The 22,868-nt window shown below is 48.9% G+C and overlaps 3 protein-coding genes across 7 annotated transcripts in view; 2 read left to right on the top strand and 1 right to left on the bottom strand.

Annotated features, from left to right (window-relative positions):
* The window catches only part of KLHL18 (kelch like family member 18), a gene marked incomplete at its 5' end in the record, with an annotated part of 46,903 nt that extends 30,079 nt beyond the window's left edge, over positions 1–16,824 (bottom strand). The window contains one exon of one of the 2 annotated variants that reach the window (XM_083579596.1): positions 16,303–16,824. In XM_083579596.1, coding sequence (XP_083435722.1) covers positions 16,303–16,809 — 507 coding nt within the window. The remainder of the gene's footprint in view (positions 1–16,302) is intronic. The other variant, XM_083579595.1, reaches the window with a different exon arrangement.
* The window catches only part of LOC310746227 (cathelicidin-related peptide Oh-Cath-like), a 520,941-nt gene that overhangs the window by 121,909 nt on the left and 376,164 nt on the right, over positions 1–22,868 (top strand). The window lies entirely within an intron of this gene.
* The window catches only part of KIF9 (kinesin family member 9), a 37,624-nt gene continuing 31,597 nt past the window's right edge, over positions 16,842–22,868 (top strand). For 2 of the 3 annotated variants that reach the window (XM_083579498.1, XM_083579497.1), the window contains exons 1-3: positions 16,842–16,977; positions 20,471–20,577; positions 21,495–21,660. In XM_083579498.1, the coding sequence (XP_083435624.1) occupies positions 20,482–20,577; positions 21,495–21,660 (262 nt within the window). In that variant the 5' untranslated portion in view covers positions 16,842–16,977; positions 20,471–20,481. Of the gene's footprint in view, positions 16,978–20,470; positions 20,592–21,494; positions 21,661–22,868 lie in introns of those variants that run through there. The other variant, XM_083579499.1, reaches the window with a different exon arrangement.

Below are 22,868 nucleotides of genomic sequence, written 5' to 3'. Positions count from 1 at the left end.
AATACGGTACTCAGCGCAATCTACTGTCTCTTAATCAGATTCTTCTGAAAATCCCACAAGCGGTGGTGCTCCTCCTCTCAGGGAGAAACACAGATAAGGCAGCCAGGAGAGATAACAGCAGGCACACCCTCAGTTTCCTGTTCCCCACGGACACAGAATCTACTTGCATCTGACATGTTGGCAGATCATAGCTCTAAATACATAAAAGGTCTTTTGTGGAAACTGAGAAAACCCCACGGGAGGAGGCTGGGCAGATAAAACGAGATCTTACGGTGCTACAGCGCCTAACCCACATGTTAGATCACATGGCAAGAAGCCGTCTGTGCGTTTCCCTTGAGCCACTGCAAAAACCTTTCCCTCAGCAACCAGGTTCCAGCAGTCCCTTAAAAAGGAAAAAGAGAACCAGCAAACTCTGCGGATGAAAACCAAAAAGGATGCAAATTAAAATCTTTGCCCGGAAATGAAGTTAGGCACACATGACGCCGATCACTTACTAGCCTAGATTCCCACGTCTGATTCTGAACAGAGCCAGGGTAACATTCTGCCTGTGGTTTTCGAGGGCCGCATTTGAACATGGCTGGAACGCTGCCTTTAGAATCCAAAAAGGTTCTCTGTGGGAGACACCCGACCGGCACTTGAGCCTTGAGGTCAGGAGCAAGATCTCCCAATGGGATCCCTGTGTGCCTAAGGGCAAGTTGTCAAACAAGATGTCAAAGAGAACAACAACTACCAGACTTTTAGAAGACATCTGAAGGCAGCCCTGTTTAGGGAAGCTTTTAATGTTTGATGTATTACAGTATTTTAATATTTTTTTGGAAGCCGCCCAGAGTGGCGGGGTATAAATAAATTATTATTATTGTTGTTGTTGTTGTTGTTGTTGTTGTTGTTGTTGTTGTTATTTTGGGCAATCTGCTGGGTCTCCATCTTTCATTAGAGAGCCAACCGAAACAGAGCACTGGACGGGGAACATCCCCTTGGGTCCTGGATACTAAGGATGAATGTGGCTGGAGAGTGTCCTGGGAAGATTTTGAGCTAAGGAGGAAGAGCCAGAACTCCCAAATGCTTTCTGCCACTTCCTCTTTCTCCCCCCTGGGTTTTCTCCCCTTCTCTCCTTACTAAAAATTCCCCACTGTGCAATTAAGCCTAGAGGGGATCTTAGGACATGGAGAGGATTTATCCAACTCCACCCTTTCCAGTTGCCCACAGCAATTCAGCTCCCATTTAGGTGAAGAGGAGCCATTCTGGTATGTCTAATAGTAGTGATGTATGGAAGTGAGATATGGAAGTGAGAGCTGGACCATAAAGAAGGTTGATCGCCGAAGAATTGATGCTTTTGAATTATGGTCTTGGAGGAGACTCTCGAGAGTCCCATGGACTGCAAGAAGATCAAACCTCTCCATTCTGAAGGAAATCAGCCCTGAGTGCTCACTGGAAGGACAGATCCTGAAGCTGAGGCTCCAAGACTTTGGCCACCTCAGGAGAAGACTCCCTGGAAAAGACCCTGATGTTGGGAAATATGGAGGGTGCAAGGAGAAGGGGACGACAGAGGACGAGATGGTTGGACAGTGTTCTCGAAGCTACCAGCATGAGTTTGACCAAACTGCGGGAGGCAGTAGAAGACAGGAGTGCCTGGCGTGCTCTGGTCCAGGGGGTCACGAAGAGTCAGACACAACTAAACAACAACAACAAATTGTCACATAGGGCTGGGAAATGATATATAAAAAATGAAAAAAAAATGTTTAAAATAACCTTTGTTTTAAAAAACCAGAAGCTTTTTTTATTAGGAATTACACGTACCGAAATACCAAAAAACTGTTCATGTATGCTACAATGGCCGCTCGGATGCTGCTAGCCCAGAGATGGAAGGAAGAGACAACCCTAACTAAAGAAGAATGGCAAGTCAAGTTGACGGAGTATCATGAAATGGCGAAATTAACTGGGAAGCTCAGGAATCAAGACAAGAAATTTAAAAAGGAATGGGGAATGTTTATAACGTATATACAAAATCATTGCAAACAGGTCAAAACATTAGCAGGATTTTAAACACACTTGTAAGCCAATAGATAATATAGATAACTTAGGAAGATGGAAAAAATGGAGAAGCATTGATATGCAGTTGAAAATAGAATCAAGAGAACCCAGGGATGGGATGGAGGGAAGTCAGGAGATTCAGAGTAATCTCACTATGAGGATTTTGTATGGTTATTTGATGTATGTTTATGTTCTTTCTTTTCTTTTTCTTTCTCTATTTTTGAAAATCGAATAAAAAATGTAGATAGATATAGTCACATAGGGCTAAGAAGGGTCACAGGTCAAATTCTAAGCCACGGTGGGCTACATCTGGCCCATGGGGGCCAGATGTTCCCCAACTGTTAAAAAGGTAAAGGTAAAGGACCCCTGACAGTTAAGTCCAGTCGCGAACGACCCTGGGGTTGCGGCGCTCATCTTGCTTTACTGGCCGAGGGAGCCAAGGTTTGTCCGCAGACAGTTTTTCTGCGTCATGACTAAGCCACTTCGGGTGAAACCAGAACAGTGCATGGAAATGCCGTTTACCTTCCTGCCAGAGTGGTACCTATTTATCTACTTGCACTGGTGTGCTTTCGAACTGCTAGGTTGGCAGGAGCTGGGACTGAGCAACGGGAGCTCACCTCATCGTGGAGATTCGAACCGCCGACCTTCTGATTGGCAAGCCCTAGGCTCAGTGGTTTAGACCACAACGCCACCCGCATCCCTTCCCCAACTGTTCCGAGAACGAGAAATCTGTAGCTGGGAAGAGATAGCAGAAAGCAGCAGGCAACAGCTGAATGGATCCAAGGACTGCAAGGAATTGTGGGAATCAGTATATGCATATAGCAGATACTCCGAGCTTCAGGAAGTTAATGTTATGCAAGGACAACGAGACTGCAAGAAGTTCTGCCGTAAGCACAAGTGATGCAGTTGAGAGCTTTTTGCTACAGTTTGGTACCCATGGATGAACGCTGCTTTCATGTGGCTATAGGACTCAGCCTCCTCAGAAGGTGTTACACCCTAATCGTGGTGGGATGAAGGATGGTGTAAGAAGGGAAAGCTCGAGTCATGAGCATTACTCTCTAGCCCGAACATTTCATATGTCAGCTCTGAGTAGGAAGTGCTAAGGCTTGGATTTGCACCTGTCTCTCTCAGTCAAAACAATATTCTCTCGGGTTGGCTCTGAGCAAAATCTTTGGCACCACCTGTGCCCACATTCTTAGGCGCAAAGGATGCCGAGTTGTGTTGATGTATAAACACAAGCAGTGGGGTGAGCCTGTTGTCTTTGTCCATGGAGTTTTCTTGGCAGGGATACTGGAGTGGTTTGCCGGTTCCTCCTCCAGGTGGATCAAACCTCTCCATTCCGAAGGAAATCAGCCCTGAGTGCTCACTGGAAGGACAGATCCTGAAGCTGAGGCTCCAATACTTTGGCCACCTCATGAGAAGAGAAGACTCCCTGGAAAAGACCCTGATGTTGGGAAAGATGGAGGGCACAAGGAGAAGGGGACAACAGAGGACGAGATGGTTGGATAGTGTCTTCGAAGCTACAAACATGAGTCTGAACAAACTGCGGGAGGCAGTGGAAGACAGGAGTGCCTGACGTGCTCTGGTCCATGGGGTCACGAAGAGTCGGACACGACTAAACGACTAAACAACAAAGTGGGGTGAGCAATGGGGGAAAGTGGGGGAAAGGGATCTGGCCAGGACGGTTCAGTTCCAGTCGAAGCTACTCAGTTCAGGTGAGCTCAGAATCCACTTCTCTTCCCTGGTTTTATCAAACACACATTCCAAGATGATGGCGGGAAGAATAAGAGGTTTGGCAAGGTGCCCAAGCCATCTGTAGCAGATTGTAGAGTGAGCCCCCAGGAAAAGCCTTTTTATTTCCATGTTGAGAGCTACTGCCACCACAGCGATGAAGAGAACAAACTTCAGATTGACTGGCACCAGGAAATAACCTATAGCAGGATCTCAAACCTACTGTTGACATATGAGCATTTCATTAACATTCCATGCAGAAACATTTGTGCCAACGTGCTGTTTTCAGCATCTGTGATGGAAAGCTCGCCTGTGAGTGCCATCTGGGTGTGTTTAATAAAATGTATTACTAGTCCGATAAAGCAATTCCGGAACAGTATGATGTAAAGCTCCTTGCTGCTGTCTGCAGAATATGGGCAGAGATGAACGGGGCAAATATCGGCTCGGAGGAAGGCCACAGCTCAGCAGCAGAATATGAGCTTGGCTCGCAGAAGAACCCTGGGTTGAATCACTGGCACCTCCAGATACGGCTGGGAGAGATCCTTGCCTGAAAGCCTGGAGAGCCACTGTGGGGTGAGGTGGGGAGAGTCAGTGTTGACAACACTGAGATGAACCAACGTTTGGACTCAATGTACAGCAGCAGCAAGACAATACCTAACGTAGATACAAATACAGGAACAAACATCTGAAACAAGCCCAGGTGCCAATTTCTTCCCCATCTCTACTCAGACTACACTATTACAGGACCTAAAAATATCAGCCACAATTTCACAGGCTCATTCGCCTGCTCTGTCTTCCAATGAGATATATGCTCTCCTTTGCCAGCAATGCTCTTCTGCAGTCTTCACATTAAAGGTAAAGGTAAAGGGATCCCTGACCATTAGGTCCAGTCGTGGCCGACTCTGGGGTTGCGGCACTCATCTCGCTTTATTGGCCAAGGGAGCCGGCGTACAGCTTCCGGGTCATGTGGCCAGCATGACTAAGCCGCTTCTGGCAAAAGCAGAACAGCGGATGGAAACGCTGTTTGGTGTAGTGGTTAAGAGTGGTAGTCACGTAATCTGGGGAACCGGGTTCGCGTCTCCGCTCCTCCACATGCAGCTGCTGGGTGACCTTGGGCCAGTCACACTTCTTTGAAGTCTCTCAGCCCCACTTACCTCACAGAGTGTTTGTTGTGGGGGAGGAAGGGAAAGGAGATTGTTAGCCGCTTTGAGACTCCTGAAGGGGAGTGAAAGGCGGGTTATCAAATCCAAACTCTTCTTCTTCTTCCCGCTGGAGCGGTACCTATTTATCTACTTGCACTTTGATGTGCTTTCAAACTGCTAGGTGGGCAGGAGCACGGACCAAGCAATGGGAGCTCACCCCGTCACAGGGATTCGAACCACCGACCTTCTGATCGGCACGTCCTAGCCTATGTGGTTTAACCCACAGCACAACCCGCGTCCAGTCTTCACATTATATTATTATTATTATTATTATTATTATTATTATTATTATTATTATTATTAAATTTGTATACCACCCTATACCCAAAGATCTCATAGTTCACAACATAAAATTACAATATAAAAAAATAACAAAATGCATAATAAAAATAAGAACAAAAACAAACTGATGATCCCCTCGCCCACAACACATTTAAAAGGGCTCCAGATGCCAATCAGCCCAAGGCCCGGTTAAAGAGGAACATCTTTGCCTGGTGCCTAAAGGTGAATAATGAAGACACCAGGCGAACCTCCCTAGGAAGAGAATTCCACAGACGGGGAGCCACTGCAGAAAAGACCCTGTTCTTGTGTTGCCACCCTCTGGACCTCTTTTAGAGGAGGCACACAAAGAAGGACCTTAGATGATGATCTCAGGGCCTGGGTCGGTTCATATAGAGAGAGGCTGTCCTGGAGGTATTGCAGTCCTGAGTTGTTTAAGGCTTTATAAAGCAGCACTTTGAATTGGGCCCGGAAACGAATGGGCAGCCAGTGCAGTCGGGTCTGGATTGGTATAATATGCTCAAACCATCTTGCCCCGGTCAGCAACCTGGGTGAGGAATTCTGCCCGAGATGCAGTTTCCGAACCGTCTTCAAAGGCAGCCTATGTGTGTCATGGGACGGAGAGGCACAAATCTGACATCTGAAATAGCAATATCCAGAAACAGCCACAAATAATGTCCAGCAAGTAAACTAAGCCAACGCTTGTGGACCCCTGTACGTAGTAGGCATGCAGAAGAAGCCCGTGTTTCACCATGGAGCGTTTTAGTAGGTTATTCTGCCTGCGATGTCGTTCCATGGCGATGAGACAGTTTGCAAGGAATGTGCGATCGCAGCCACCTGCCTGCTCAGATCCACTTTCAGAAACAAGATGTACAAAGCTTTCCCTTTATAGCACTCGGTGCCGTTTTAATGAGAGGCTGTTTCTCCCCTGCACACACCCACACCTGAATATTAATAACTCCCAATAAAGCCTTCCGCAGAACGCTGCAGGTGCCATAAATATGTCAGGCTGCCTGGCTGAAAGCATGGCCCCTGGCAATCTCAATTTTGTAAGGCCTCTTCAGCCCTTTTGTTAAGCAGGCCCTCTGGGACTCTTGACTTGAGTTACGGACTCGTCCTGTTCCACGTACTGATGGCCAAGGGCACACCTGTTCTCAGAAGTAAGCTATAAGACACTGGAATTTGGTAGAGCTTTGACAAGCATCAAACAGGAGTCGGGGAAATGTTATAAACAGAGCCACCGGTATTATGTAGGGTTTTTTGTTTATTTAAGCATCTCTTAAAGCAAAAAAAGAAAGGTCCGTATAGTTCAAGCTCTGGTTTTCCCAGTAGTGATGTATGGAAGTGAGAGCTGGACCATAAAGAAGGCTGATCGCCGAAGAATGGATGCTTTTGAATTCTGGTGCTGGAGGAGACTCTTGAGAGTCCCATGGACTGCAAGAAGATCAAACCTCTCCATTCCTAAGGAAATCAGCCCTGAGTGCTCACTGGAAGGACAGATCCTGAAGCTGAGACTCCAATACTTTGGCCACCTCATGAGAAGAGAAGACTCCCTGGAAAAGACCCTGATGTTGGGAAAGATGGAGGGCACAAGGAGAAGGGGACGACAGGGGATGAGTTGGCTGGACAGTGTTCTTGAAGCTACCAGCATGAGTTTGACCAAACTGCGGGAGGCGGTGGAGGACAGGGGTGCCTGGCGTGCTCTGGTCCAGGGGGTCACAAAGAGTCGGACACGACTAAACGACTAAACAACAACAACAACAACAACAACAACAACAACAACAACAACAACAACAACAACAACAACAACAAAGCATCTCTTTAGATGCTGCAAGTTTAACAGCATATCCTTGATTCAAGCTCTGTGGAATATCGTTTAAAATTGAAAATAGTCTCTTTGGTTGTTTTTTTCCATTTTTACTGACCCTGTTCTCCATGAGATTTGGGGAGGGGGGGGTGCACACAGCTCTCCTTGCCCCCTCTCCCGTAATTTAAAGTCACCCTGTGAGGCCTATTAGACAAAGAGAGGGAGAGAGAGGGAAAAAAACTGGTTCAAGATCAACCAACACGTAGCTGGCAGAATGCATACAAGAATTTCAGATTCCCCAAGTCCACCGCCTAATTTATAGGAGAATGATCTCATCTAAAGTCTCCTATACTCCTTGGAGGAAGGGCAAAACCAAATGTGATTAACGCATTCATTTTTTTTTACTTCATAACAAGCCTCTGAGGTAAGGACTTCAGTCCTGGGCTGGAGAAGTAGCCCAAATTCCTGGATGCTTATTTCAATTTCCTTGGAGTAGGAATGTTTTAGGCACCAGCCATGTAAATTTCAGCTTGCAAATTCAGAAAATTGATCTCCCAGGGTAACAAATAGATTGACAACGGGGGCTTTTAGAGTGACTTCAATACATGTAGAGACAGCCACATCACCTTGCTGAGTAAGTTTTGGTTCGTTCACACGTTACATTCTCTATGAAAGCGAGGGCTCCATCCAGAGATGTTGTGCTGCTACCCAGATCATCGTTCATAAAGAGATCTGTGGTACAGCACATGTTTCTTCCTAGTTCAATCTCTGGCATCTCCATATAAAATCATCTTAGGCAGGAGATGGTGGCTAAGACCCCTCTCTCTGACAGAGGCTCTCGAGAACTGCTGCCAGTCCGAGCAGGCAGTGTCAGGCGAGGTGAGCCAAAAGCACGACCTGGTTTGAGGAAGCACTCAGGTTTGGAGCTACCATCCTGAAACATCTTATAGGAACACAGCAAGTGATGGGGATCCTAGATAGTGCAAAAAGGGAGTTCTTCTCCTCTGGGTGCTTTTCTGCCCTCTCAACTGACACATCAACATCTGATATATCCTACAAGATCACAGGATATCACACACATATATTTCACACGGCTAATGTATGCTTCTCCATACCATCCCCTTGTTGGAGTGGATAAACATCGCTACCATTACACTCCTAAAATGATGAGCATTCAGGTATCTGCGTTTAAAATGCATGATTTAGAGACACCAAGGAAGTTTCGCTCCAAAGCCTAGTTTAGTTTCAGAAACAACTCCCAATCTCCCACAAAAAGGAAACAACAAAAAAGGTTATTTCCTACTGCCATCTTTCAAGACAGTCACACCACTCATTACAGAATGTTCAACAGAAGAGAAAACAAGAATATTTGGTAATGCATTCGTTTTCACCAACCCCACTTTCCCTAACTATAGGTTTCATTCAACACCGAAGTAGGTTTCTGTTCCAGTTGCAGTTTCACAAGCATGAGTTTAGTTAAAAGAGAAATTCCCCCTTTTGTATTCTACTTAGCTGAAGCCCTCTTCATGGATCACTGCCTTGCCATGGCGAAGGGGCTTGAATAACTCAGAGAAGCTATGAACTATGCCGAACAGGGCACCCAAGATGGACAGGTCATAGTGGAGAGTTTTGAGCAAATGTGATCCACATGGAGGAGGAACCGGCAAGCCACTCCAGTATCCCTGCCAAGAAAACTCCCAGAGACATCACCCTGCCAACAAAAGTCCGTATAGTTAAAGCTATGGTTTTCCCAGTAGTGATGTACGGAAGTGAGAGCTGGACCATAAAGAAGGCTGATCGCCGAAGAATGGATGCTTTTGAATTCTGGTGCAGGAGGAGACTCTTGAGAGTCCCATGGACTCCAAGAAGATCAAACCTCTCCATTCTGAAGGAAATCAGCCCTGAGTGCTCACTGGAAGGACTGATCCTGAAGCTGAGACACCTCATGAGAAGAGAAGACTCCCTGGAAAAGACCCTGATGTTGGGAAAGATGGAGGGCACAAGGAGAAGGGGACGACAGAGGACGAGATGCTTGGACAGTGTTCTCAAAGCTACCAGCATGAGTTTGACTAAACTGTGGGAGGCAGTGGAAGACAGGAGTGCCTGGCGTGCTCTGGTCCAGGGGGTCACGAAGAGTCGGACACGACTAAATGACTAAACAACAACAACTAGCTGAAGCCACCAGAGTCTTTCTCCTTCCCACTGCCTCCACCATGGCACCTTCCAACCTTGTTCTGAGAGTCCTCTCCACCCCGAACCTCTCTGGAGAAGGGGAGGTTTTTTTGGGGGGGTGGGACTGTGGACCAGGATTGCTTGGGTATAATACCTTTGAGCAGGTGTTGCTCTGTGACACCTCCCACCTTGAAAACCCCAGCATATATGTGAAAAAAATGATATCCTGTACATCTGGTTGGTTACATTACCAATTGTTTACAATTATGGATTTGTAATGCCGTAATGCTATTACTGTATATCGAAGAAGGAACGGGGGCGTGGAGAGGAGAGGCAGAAGGCCAGATCACAGTAATTCAATACCTCCAAATAGAAACGTAACAGCTGTATTGATTCATAAATATGGAAACGTTTAGGAGCCGTCACAAGCTGAAATCTAATTATGTCAGAGAATGAAAATCCAATTGTGACAAACAAAAGGGAAGGGCTTAGAGAGGAAAAACCAGTCCCAATTGTTGCTGCACTAAAATGAAAGGCAAATGATCTCAGGTTATAAAAATAAGTAATACTTGCAGTGGAGGACAGCTGACATTCAACAATTTGAACCCAAATCGGTTTTGGTGATAAGATACATGTATACATAATTTTCTTTATACAGTGGTACCTCGGGTTAAGTACTTAATTCGTTCCGGAGGTTCGTTCTTAACCTGAAACTGTTCTTAACCTGAAGCACCACTTTAGCTAATGGGGCCTCCTGCTGCCGCCGGAGCACGATTTCTGTTCTCATCCTGAAGCAAAGTTCTTAATCCGAGGTACTATTTCTGCGTTAGCAGGGTCTGTAACCTGAAGCGTATGTAACCCGAGGTACCACTGTACCGTGGGCTGGGTGTCCGTAGACACCCAGATGTTGGATTTCAACGCTTGCCAGTTCTAACCAGCCAGGCCTATGGTCTGGGATGATGGGAGTTGTAGTCCAACAACACTTGCCCTCTCTGGCCTTGCTTACTGTGGGGAAAACGTTGTGACTAATCACTATGAAGCTGGCCCAAGCAGCACAACCTCTCTCCAATATATACTGCCATTTGTGACTCACTTAGCATCAGAGTCTAAGGAGAGCCCAAAACTGCATTAAGCAGCAGCCTTCGGGCAGAAGGGTCAATGAAGACAGGAAGGAGACACAGCATAGCACTGCTAGCTGGTATTATTCACAACAGCTGCTTATATCCATCACCAAGCGCACAGAATCCTGCTTCCTCCTCCAATTAAAGTGCAATTCTGCCTACACAGCTCAATGTATTGTTAGTGAGATGCCCATTCGAGCAAGTGGCTTAGAACAATGGTTCTCAAACTCCCCGCCCCCAGACCACTTGAAAACGGCTGAGGGTCTTAGCAAACCACTTAATAATGGCTTTTGTGCCCAGTACAGCAATTGTAATGCTCTGTGCTAGATGCTCTATGATTCTGAATGGTATTTTTATAGCATACTTCATTTTTATATGATTTTATTGTACTCCATGGATTCTAAAATGTAATGCAATAAAATACAATGTAAGAAGCAATTAAAATATGATTAAAACTCAAGATTTTTAATGCAATAGACCATCCTCGGTCACACATCCACAGAGCACCTGAATGAAGTTCATGGACCACTGATGGTTAGTGGATCACAGTTTTGGAACCCCTGACCGAGAATTATTCCAGATTTCCTTCATCTTTTACCTGCCCTAGTAATGCTTGCATAGAGTTCAATATGCTGAATGTAATACAAACAAGCTGCCAAACACCTTGTCATGTTGGGCAGATCTTCCGCCCAGTTTTTCAGGCTTCTCCAATGCTCTGCCAGGAAATGTTGACTGCTTTGTACCAGATTAAGGAAAATTATTCCACTGTCAGCTATACCTGCTTGAGAGACTCTCCTGAGAGTAATGACGTTTGCTTTCCTTCGGGGTCGGCCTGCTAAGTGGGAAGGAGGACAACGTGTCCTACAGGACAGGAAAGGAAGGTCTCTCCCTCATTCTGTGCAAAGTCTGCTGTGTTCCGAATATCAAGGGGAGGAAATGCTGAGCAAACAACTGGATCACAAGTGCACTGAAAAAATGTTTCTTTAAATGACCATGAGAGAGAAAGGGGATCTTTGGAACAGCAGAAAATACTTGCCACAATACTTCTGCTCCACAATGATTTTTATAGCATCCCCAAATTATAACCATTGTTCAACAAGGCAGTGGTTTTCAACCAGTGTGCCGTGGCACCCTGGGGTGCCTTGAATGATGGTCAGAGGTGTCGCAGGCAACCCTCTGTCCTTCTTTCCTTCCCTCCCTCCCTCTGATGCCCTCTCGCGCCTCTGCCACCCAAAGGCTTGCACAGCTGTTTGTTGCAGCAGCCCTGGCTACAAGCTCCACAGGTGAATGGTGCCTCTGGAGCTGGTCAGGGGGTGCTGGTTGCCAGGAGCTGAGGTGGCCTCGGAGTACGCAAGCAAGCAAGCGGTCGAGGGAGCCCAGCCAGCCCCTGCTATTGGGAATGGACGAGGGAGGGTGTTTGAAAAAGGGCGAGAAGCTCCCAGCTCTGCAAGCAAAGGGTGATATAACTGGGCTCCTGAGCCCCGCAGGGTTGCCACAGAAAGAATGTCGTTGATCAAGGGAGCCGTGGACTCAGAAAGGTTGAAACCTCTGCAATAAGGGGTACGTGTGCTCTGTGAACAAACCATGTGCACAAAGAAAGATTTGTTCAGCAATGAACATTCCCTTCTCGGAAACCCACTAAAACCTGAACATTTCATTCAGATATTACAGGACTTCTCTATCTAGTTCAGGGGTAGGGAAACGGTGGGTTAAATGAGGTTGGGGAATGTCATTCATTTAAAACATTTTGTACCACTGCTCTTCAGCCAAAAGAGCTTTAATATTAAGATCAATAATGAACAAGACAGTTCTTGCCCACAGGCTAACCTTCGGAAAGGCATGACGCACAAGGCAAATGGAGTGGGGAGGGAGGGAGAATGCACTTGGGCAATTGGCCTTAATGTTTGGAACTTCTTGCAATGACCATCTTGAATGGAACAGTTCAGCGGGAGGAAGAGCCAGCAACAGCTAGTATCTCTGTGGAGCTGATGAAGTGGGCCCTGCTCCCCATCTCTCATCGGGCTACTGCCATATGGCACTGCTGATGTTAGATGACAGCTGAGGGGTAGCCATATGGAGCTGTCTGGATTTTAAGTGCATTGTAGTGGGAGGCTTCATACTGGTTTTCTGTACCTAATAAACCTATCCACCCCCCAAAAAATATGGATTTAAACAGGGGACAGGGAAACCTGTGGCCCTCCAGATGTTGCTGAACTACAACTCCCATCATCCCTAGTCAGTGAAGATTCTTGCTGAGGGAAGCTGCAGTTCAGCAACATGCAGAGGGCCAGAGACTCCCCATCCCTGATATAGGAGGCAACAGGTTGTACCTGCTTTTTAATAAAGGGATTGAGCTTGCCTTCAATCTGGTACCCTTCAGATTGAGGAAGGTCAGAAACAGGCTCATGAAGGATAAGCCTTAGTGACGATAAAACATACTAGCTTAGATTGGGACCTCTATATATCCCTCGTACCTACAGGACCGCCTCTCCCGGTATGCCCCACGGAGGACCTTAAGGTCCATAAATAGCAACACCCTAGAGGTCCCAGACCCTAAGGAAGTTAGACTAGCCTCAACCAGAGCCAGGGCCTTCTCAACACTGTCTCCGGCCTGGTGGAACGCTCTGTCTCATGAGACCAGGGCCCTGCGGGATCTGATTTCTTTCCGCAGGGCCTGTAAGACAGAGTTGTTCCACCTGGCCTTTGGCTTAGAATCAGTCTGATTCCCTCCCCCTCTTTCTGTTTCCTTTCTCCTCCTGTGAAGAAGCTGCATCCTAATGTTTTAATGTTGTATTTTAATCTTGTTTTTAAAACTGTATTTTAATCAACTTGTTTTTATTATTGGTTGTTAGCCGCCCTGAGCCCGGTCTTGGCTGGGGAGGGCGGGGTATAAATAATAATAATAATAATAATAATAATAATAATAATTATTATTATTATTATTATTATTATTATTATTATTATTATTATTAAAGTGAGCATCTCTCTGAATACAGGATGCTGTGAGAACACATTAGGGGAAAGGCTGATGCCTTCATCCCCTCATTGCTGGAAACAGAACTGCTGAATTAATGAGAACCTGGGTCAGACCCAGCAGAGCAAGTTTTTAATGCTATAATGCTTGTTGAAACTGTGTAGGAGGTCTAAAAGGGAAGATCAGATAATGTTTTCTGGACTTCCGGAGGATTGCAACGCTGAAGCTGGAGCATCCCAGCTTTAAAGAAGGATGAGAGCCTTTGATGATGCCCTTTGCCAAACCACCGCTGCCAATCTGCTTCACAGCTGCCAGATGCCAAGCCGGGAAGAAGGATTCATTCCATGAGTCATTCAGTCCTTGGGTTGCTTCTCCTGTGAGGAGAGCGTGCAGCTGCAATTTGCATGCAGGAGGTGGAACACCACAAGCTGGGCCAACGCCGAAATCCAATTTACACACGGACCACCCACAAAACTTTAAAACCAGGACTAGCTAGGAAGCACTGCTGTCACCGGCAACCTAGGCTTCAAAACCCCATTGGGCAACCTGCAACACATTCCTGAGAGGTTGCACAGCTTGCAATGACTAAAGGGCAATGCTATGCAAAAGTGGTTACTCCTAATAATTGGGACCGAAATTATCCTCCGCTGGATTATAATCAAAGGGCAAACCCAGTATGAGAAGATCCCCAAACAAGATGCTGTCACCTCATTATAATACCTTCAAACAAACAAACGCTGAACGGGAAACTTTAACCTGGACAAAAACATGGGCTTTGTAGTATCGCCCTCAACCGCAGCTTTTTGCTACTTGGGCTCTACCCATTTCCCAGTCCCAATCTGATCCCAAACCCCATCTCATATAGGTCCCCACTTCTCCCTTGTGGGCCCCTCTACCCGTCAAGGTTACACCACTCAGGGATGCCAAATAAACCTGCATTTCCTTTAGGTGGGAAGTCCCAACTTGCTGCATCTTCTCTCTTAAAGCACACCTCTGGCCCTCCCCACTGACAGTAAGGCAGCCTTTGAAGGCTAAAAGGTAAAGGGACCCCTGACCATTAGGTCCAGTCGTGGCCGACTCTGGGGTTGCAGCACTCATCTCGCTTTATTGGCCGAGGGAGCTGGCATACAGCTTCTGGGTCATGTGGCCAGCATGACTAAGCCGCTTCTGGCGAACCAAAGCAGCGCACGGAAACGCCGTTTACCTTCCCGCTGGAGCGGTACCTATTTATCTACTTGCACTTTGACGTGCTTTTGAATAGGTTGGCAGGAGCAGGGACCGAGGAACGGGAGCTCACCCCGAGGCGGGGATTTGAACCGCCGACCTTCTGATCGGCAAGTCCTAGGCTCTGTGGTTTAACCTACAGCGCCACCCGCGTCCCCTTTGAAGGCTACTGGACTACAATTCCCAGCACCCCCAACCAATAGCCATGGGAGCTGGAGCTGATGGGAGCTAGAATTCAACAGCACCAGGAGGGCACCTAGTTGGGGAAAGCTGATCTGGAGATTTAAGGGCAGGGCAACCCCTCCTGCTACTGCCTGCCTCCCACCCCATCCCAAATCACACCCACCATCTTTCCTATATGGTTTTTCTTCTTCAACAGGCCCTCCTTCCATAACATCCTGATTTCCAGCTGCTTACAGGGAAGTGACCGTCTTCCCTTAGCTGCCATAGCAAAAGCGACCTTTTATGGAAGGTGGGGATCCATAAAATAAGCCAAATAAACTCTAGCGGAGAGAGCTCAGTGAAAACAACACACTGGTTGCTGCTGGCCCTGACATTGTTCAACGCCGCTTCAAATGTCGTATATTTGTCGTTTCCCACCCCAAAACAAGCCACTTTTTTGAGTGCTGCTTGAACAGACAATAAGGGAGAGCATATTGCCGCTTATTTTATGTGTGTGTCGCCACCTCCTACAAGATCAGTCTCAGGTCTGACTTGCTGCAAGGTTTCTTGCAGCTCCGTTCCAGGGGGCGGGCGGGCTAGATGACCCCTGGGGGACCCCCCCTTCCAACTCTGACTCAAGATTACCTTCCGATACAGGCGCAACATGTATGCTGGAAAACCAATTCCGTCTGCCTCATTTATTTATACCCTCCTCGTTGAGGGGGGGGCAAAATGCTGACCAGACCCCCCCACCGCTTCCCCTCCCTCTCAGGGGCAGACCCCCCATCTCTCCCCCTCAGGGACCCCCGCCACACCTCACCCCCCCTGGGACAGCCCCCCATTTCTCTCCCCCTCCCCCTCAGGGCCAGCCACCCAATTGCCCCCTCCCCTTCATGGAAAAGACCCCCCCCACAAAACTCCCTCAGATTAAAGACCCCCATCTCTCCCCCTCCCTTCCCCTCAGGGACCCCCGCCACACCTCCCCCCCAAGGACAGCCCCCCATCTCTCTCCCCTCCCCCTCAGTGCCAGCCCCCACATCTCCCCCTCCCCTTCATGGAAAAGACCCCCCCCACAAACCTCCCTCAGATTAAAGACCCCCCATCTCTCCCCCTCCCTTTCGCCTCAGGGACCCCCGCCACACCTCACCCCCCAGGGCCAGCCCCCCCATCTCTCTCCCTCCCCCCCCCAGGGCCAGCCCCCCCATCTCTCTCCCCTCCCCCTCAGGGCCAGCCCCCCAATTGCCCCCTCCCCTCAGGAAAAGACCCCCCAATCTCCCTCAGGGTAGCCCCCCATCTCTCTCCCCTCCCCCTCAGTGCCAGCCCCCACATCTCCCCCCTCCCCTTCATGGAAAAGGCCCCCCCCCACAAATCTCCCTCAGGGAAAAGACCCCCCCATCTCTCCCCCTCCCTTTCGCCTCAGGGACCCCCGCCACACCTCACCCCCCAGGGCCAGCCCCCCCATCTCTCTCCCTTCCCCCTCAGGGGCAGCCCCCACATTTCCCCCCTCCCCTTCAGGGAAAAGACCCCCCCAAATCTCCCTCAGGGAGAAGACCCCCCCCAATCTTCTCTCCCCCCCCCCGCCGCCGCCTGAGGCGCTACCTTGAGGGTGACGTCGCAGAGCTTCCCTTGCCTCCGGATCTCGCCCATCACCCCGTAGCCCCGGCTGGGCAGGTCCCCCACCGAGAAGTGCACCAGGTCCTCCGGGTCCAGCTCCGGGTCCGGCCCGGCCGCTTCCAGCATCTTGCCTGCCTGCCTTCCTGCCTGCCAAGCCCCGGGTCCGGCCGGGACCGGCGCCCGCAGAGGCGGAGGAGGGAGGGAGCGAGGGAGGGAGGGAGCGAGGCAGGGGCGGGCAGCCCTCCTTCTCCTCGCTTTCGCTTCGGGCGCCGCCTGGCCCCGCCCGGCCACCGTAACCCGGACGAGGCCGGCCCCTTTCTTCGCCTCAGCCCGACGAGGGAGCGGAGGGGGGGGGACACACAGAGAGAGAGAGAGAGAGAGAGAGAGAAAGACGCGCCGGAAGCTACTAGCCCCGCCTATCCGCCCCTTGGGCGCGAGAGCGTCCCCTTCCGGCCAAGGCCGGCGCTCGAAGCCGGAAGCGGCGGTGGCCATGGCGACGGCGGATATGGGAAGCGGCGGTCGCCATGGTGACGGCGCGCTTCCCTCTCGCCGTTCGTCCTGCCCGCGCGCTCCCTTAATGCCTCAGGCGCTCCCTCGCGCGCTCCCGTTCGCTCTCTCCCTCGCCGGCGGCGGGAGCAGGAGAAGCCTCCCCGGGGGAGGGTCAGTGTCCCCGCGGGTGCCTTCCTTCCTTCCTTCCTTCCTTCCTTTCTTTCTTTCTTTCTTTCTTTCTTTCTTTCTTTCTTTCTTTCTTTCTTTCGTTTCCAGCAGCCCCTTATTCCTATCGAAATTGCTTAGAGAATTGCAGTCTTGTATATCGCCTTTCTGGCGGTGCATGCAAGGCTTAAGAATAGCAATATCGCTGTCAGTGATGATGAATTGAGGAGAAAAATGGAAAAGGGGGGGAGGGGGGCTAAGCCAGTTCCACACTCTTCCCTTCAGGTGGACTTTGGGGTGGGGTGGTGGAGTTTGATGGCAAAGATGCCACCCCACAGACATAGTCCCTCTCTCTTTTTTTCTTTTTTTTAAAAAAATATTTTATTAAGGGTTTTCTTGTTTTACAGTGTAAGTGTAATGCCTCGTATTTTTTTCTTCCATGTAACATTTTTACAAATCCGTTTCATTTGATGAGGCATTAGGGAGAGAAGAAAAAAGAAAGAAAAAAAGAAAGGGGGGTGGAGGGAGGGGAGATGGATGGGGACCAGCATCATCTGCTCCCTGGCAGTTGATGGCAGAGCGTCCGGAGGGAGGGGGGAAATGATGTGGCAGCTTATTTCTATAGAAATAAGCGGGCAGCCCCTTATTTCTATCTGCCCCTCTTTAGGGAGCCCCCCAAAGGGCATAGGGGGACTCTCTCTCTCTCTGGGGCAACAGCTGCAGCTTTCCCCTGGGCCCCCCCACTGCTCAGAGATGCAGGTGGGACTGGGCTAAAATAGTTGTTGTTGTTGTTGTTGTTGGGCATTGGGGATGACCAGCTCAACAACTTTTGGGCGATTTTTTTTTAAAAAAAAAGCTCAACAACTTTGCACTAAAAGCTTTTGCATGCTGATTTTCACCTTTTGAAATATGGCAACCCTCCCCTACAATGTTTTTTGAATGTCTGCCACTTGGGTTTTCCCTGAGCATGTTGATCTCTTTCTTCAGCAGCCCTCAATAACTGTCTTCCACCAACCAGTATCACTTGGGTTTTATAGTCAGAGGAAATGCTGCTGCGCTTGTCCACTGTTCAGTTTACATTCATGACTAATTCTTATTTACTTATTTACTAACCTGTGCTGCTCATTCCTTCCTTTGCAATATTTAGATAGAAGTAAACTCCACAGAGGGGATGCGGGTGGCGCTGTGGTCTAAACCACAGAGCCTAGGGCTTGCTGATCAGAAGGTCGGTGGTTCAAATCCCGGCAACGGGGTGAGCTCCCATTGCTCGGTCCCTGCTCCTGCCAACCTGGCAGTTTGAAAACATGTCAAAGTGCAAGTAGATAAATAGGTACCGCTCTGGCGGGAAGGTAAACAGAGTTTCCGTGTGCTGCTCTGGTTTGCCGGAAGCGGCTTAGGCATGCTGGCCACATGACCCGGAAGCTGTACGCCGGCTCCCTTGGCCAGTAAAGCGAGATGAGTGCCGCAACCCCAGAGTCGGCCACGACTGGACCTAATGGTCAGGGGTCCCTTTACCTTTTAAAACTCCACAGTTTACTTAGAGGATTGCAGTATTGTATATCGCCTTTCTGGCGGTGCATGCAAGCAATTATCATTGCTGTCAGTGATAATGAATTAGGAGGAGGAGAAAAATGGAAAAGGTGGGGAGGGAGGTTAAGCCAGTTCCACACACTTCCCTTCAGGTGGACGTTGGGGTGGGGTGGTGGAGTTTCATGGCAAAGATGCCACCCCACAGACATAGTCCCTCTGTTGACCACCATCATCTGCTCCCTGGCAGTTGATGGCAGAGCATCTGGAGGGAGGGGGAAAATGATGTGGCAGCAATAGAAGAGATGGACATATGTTGGCAACAGGAGCGGGAAACCTGATTTTTAAAAACCGTGTTAAATTAAAGCAATTAGGTTTGATTTGTATCAATTTGGAAAACTAATAAAAATAATTTGTAAAATAAAATAGAGCTTAGGATGGGTGGGCGTTGGCAGGTGACTGATAATAAAGACCCCAAGTCGCCATCCCCAGTGATTTGCAGGTTGTCCTGGTCCCTGGCCCTTGAGAGATAGGTGATACATGCAGTACAGTGAGGTTCCCGTTGTCTGTTTTTCCTTGAGGAACAAGAGATTGCTGGAGGCGTTTTCAGAATGTTGTTATTTTCAAGTGAGATTCAGTAAAAACCCCAGCAAATTCAGGTTGCACAGTTACAGTTAACCGGGAGGTCTTGCACATTAAATGTGCTTCTCCCAAAGATCAGACTTCTTGCAATAAGGAAAAGTGGCGAGGGAATGCCCTGGAATGTCCTTTGATGCAATGTCATCCTCCCTGCAAACACATTAGAATTAATGCTCATTTAACAGCCAGTGCCAGACACTTCCAGAAAGTTACTGTTTGCAGGTAGGATTCGAGTACATCCCAGAGAATTCAGGTTGCCAAATTATCGCTGATTGGGATGGCATCTGGAAGCACCTGCCATCTAATCTCCCCGCAAAGAAATCAGGGTGAATGCTCAGCGAAGAGGCCATCTGGAAGCTATTGTAGTTGGGGAGATACACGCTCACATCTCTATTTTCCCACCTCCAAGCTATTCAGGATTCTTTGTAAGGAAGCAGAAAAGCTAAACCTTTTTGCCTGAGGCAGCGGTGAAGAGCTGCGGTTCTCCAGATGCTGTTGATGAGAGCACAGAAACATCTGGAAGGCCACCGAATCCTAGTCCCTGTGGTTAGATGGTTTAGCATCCTTTTAGCATCTCTGGTTTCCAAAAGCCTGTTGCTTCTTAGAACAGCTCCAGAAGTAGTTCCACTCAAGGGAAGGAAGACTTACACAGACATACACCCCAGCCAGCTTCATTTTATTCAAAATTAAACCCAGAGTTCTATATTTCTTGGCTCAGTTGCTGGTGGCGGGTGGGAAGGAGGAAGGCCTGTCTCTGATCTGAAGCCTTCGCAAAAAGAAGGGTGGGGGAGTTTGATGAACTGTTCCTTCACGCCACTCCATCTTGCCGGTGGGAGCTGGGCATGGAAACTGAGGGAACAGTCTTGCTGCTTCCAAGTTGTGGCAGGAGAATGTCTGTAGCTCTGTTCAGAGTGTCTGCCTTGCATGCAAAGCTTGGGAGACATCAAGTTCCTCACCAGTCTAGGCAACATGGAGGCCTCCAGATGATCTTCTCCTTTCATCCTTAAGCCAGCATGACCAGTGGTTAGAGATTATGTGAGTTGTCATTCACCAACACCTGGAAGGAACTGCTTCTACTAGGGAGGCTCTGGGAAGAACTACACTCCCATATTGCCTCTGACACTGGAATTTCACCTTCATGTGTCAAACACTGGAGGTATTTAATCTGAGCTTCCACTCCTGATCCAGAGGTAACAGTAATCAGCCTATCATTTACACTGGTTTTATCTTTTTTTTTTTAACCTCGAGATTCAAGCGCTGATGTGAATTGAACCTTGAAGAAATTCATTTTCCCCCTGTTTTTCCTTTCCATTCCTCTACTCCGCCACCCCAGTGCACATCACCATGTGCGCCTGTCCAAAGAGAGTTAGCGCATTTGCACGAGTCAAGCCGACAGGTGACTTCCCACAAGACATGATCAAGTTTGGGGAAGACAATAAGGTCAGTGAACACAGGTCAGCAAGAAACAAAACAGTTCTGGTCTACCTCTGTGCATGTCTTTTACTGGTCTCTTTCTGATTTAAAGCTTTGAGGCTGCTTTGAATTACCATATTTTTCGCTCTATAGGACGCACTTTTCCCCCTCCAAAAATGAAGGGGAAATGTGTGTGCGTCCTATGGAGCGAATGCAGGCTTTCGCTGAAGCCTGGAGAGTGAGAGGGGTGAGTGCGCACCGACCCCTCTCACTCTCCAGGCAGCTATCCGCAAGCCTTGGGAGCCTGGTGGGAGTTCCTGCTGGGCTCCCAAGGCTTGCGGATAGCAGCCCGAAGCCTGGGGAGTGCACCGCTGCGCACCCCGGGCTTCGGGCAGATATCCACAAGCCTTTGGAGCCCGGCGGGAACTCCCGCCGGGCTCCAAAGGCTTGCGGATAGCAGCAAGCTCCAGAAACAAAGGAAAGTTTGCGTGCAACCTCACCCCCGCTCCCAGACCTGTTCTGAGGGCTGGGGTCCTTCCACCGCCCCCGCCCCACGGCTAAAAAGGAAGCCAAGACAGCGGGCGGGATCCATCCCGCTGGCTGTCTTGGCTTCTGCCAAAGCCGTGCGCAGCCTCTCCCGGCTGGAGAGGTTGTGCGTGGCTAAAGAGGAAGCCATGACAGCCAGCGGGATGGATCCCACTGGCTGTCTTGGCTTCTTTGCTCTTTGGGGCTGGGGTGGGGGAATACTTTTTTTTCCTTTATTCCCCCCCCCCCAAAAAAACTAGGTGTGCCCTATGGTCCGGTGCGCCCTATAGAGCGAAAAATACGGTAATTTTTAAGGAAGAGCAGAATATGGTGGGGGGGGGGCGACAACAATTCACGCCGTGTTCTTACGTTCTTCAAGGTTACAAATTTCCACACTCCATTTTCTTTGTACTTTCCAGACAATGGAAATATACATTGAGAGAGACCGCACAAAAGGAGTGGTCAACAACAAGCAGACAGACTGGTCTTTTAAATTAGATGGTGTTCTTCACGATGCCCCCCAGGATGCGGTTTATGATGCAGTAGCCAGAGACTTGGTCTCCCAGGCCCTTAATGGATATAACGGTAAATGTTCTTGTCATTGCCTGTGCAGTCTTCAGTTTCCATCGGGAATGGGAGCAGTGTTGCATGTGAGTTACCTCAGCAGTCCTTCTCTGGCAGCCTTGCCTGAATGTTCCTTGAGGCCCTGTATCCTATTCTGATGGTTCAGTCTGTTAGGCATGCAGTACCAGACGCGGGTGGTGCTGTGGCTTAAACCACAGAGCCTAGGACTTGCTGATCAGAAGGTCGGCGGTTCGAATCCCCGCAATGACGGGGTGAGCTCCTGTTGCTCGTTCCCAGCTCCTGCCAACCTAGCAGTTCAAAAGCATGTCAAAGTGCAAGTAGATAAATAGGGACCGCTCCGGCAGGAAGGTAAACGGCGTTTCCGTGCGCTGCTCTGATTCGCCAGAAGTGGCTTAGTCATGCTGACTATGTCAAGGTCACGCTGAGCCAGGAGAAATAAATTCCTGCGCTCAGCGAGCCGCTGCCGCGCTCTCTCTCTCTCTCTCTCTCTCTCTCTCTCTCTCTCTCAATTTTCCTTGCACGTTGTTTGTAACGAAGTTTTTTTCGCCTCAGGAAAGTTTTTCCTTTACTGTGAATCTTTTGACTCTGCATTTTGACTCTGCGTGATTCTTTAATTCTTCTTTATTTATTGCAAGACACCACCGTCTGTCACATATTGAGAGAGGCTGTCCTGGAGGTATTGCGGTCCTGAGCCATTGAAGGCTTTATAGGTCAAAACTAGCACTTTTAATTGGGTTTGGGTCTGGATACTAACCGGCAGTCAGTGTAGTCAATCCAGCATCGGTGTAATATTCTCAAACCATGCTGCCATGGTGAGCTAGATGGGCCAATTGCCTGATCCAGAAGACTCTTCTTATGAGTTCATGGTGTCTCATTTGAACATAGCTGTCAACCGTCCCTTATTTGGCGGGAAAGTCCCTTACCCCAGCGTCCCGCTGCTGTCCCTTATTGATGATGTCCCTTAAATTTCCCGAGTTTCAAAGGAAGCAGCTCCTCTACCTCTCTCCCTCCCTGCCAGCCAGGGAGGAAGGAGGCTCCAACTGTGTTGCTTGGCTGCCTTGCTCACCCAATAAGGAGTCTAAGAACGACTGGTGGGGTGGAGCTTGCATGCCTTGTGCCAATCAAATCGGCCGCGTTGCCTGGGGACTCGCCTTTGCTCAGCGCTTCCCAGCGGAGAGGTGACAGTGGTTTTCTTTGCTGCATCCCCT

This window comes from Podarcis filfolensis (genome assembly GCF_964270895.1).
Source record: "Podarcis filfolensis genome assembly, chromosome: 12".
Taxonomy (NCBI): Eukaryota; Metazoa; Chordata; class Lepidosauria; order Squamata; family Lacertidae; genus Podarcis; species Podarcis filfolensis.
Note: the sequence above shows the minus strand (reverse complement) of the source record. Positions and strands in the feature narration are given on the sequence as shown.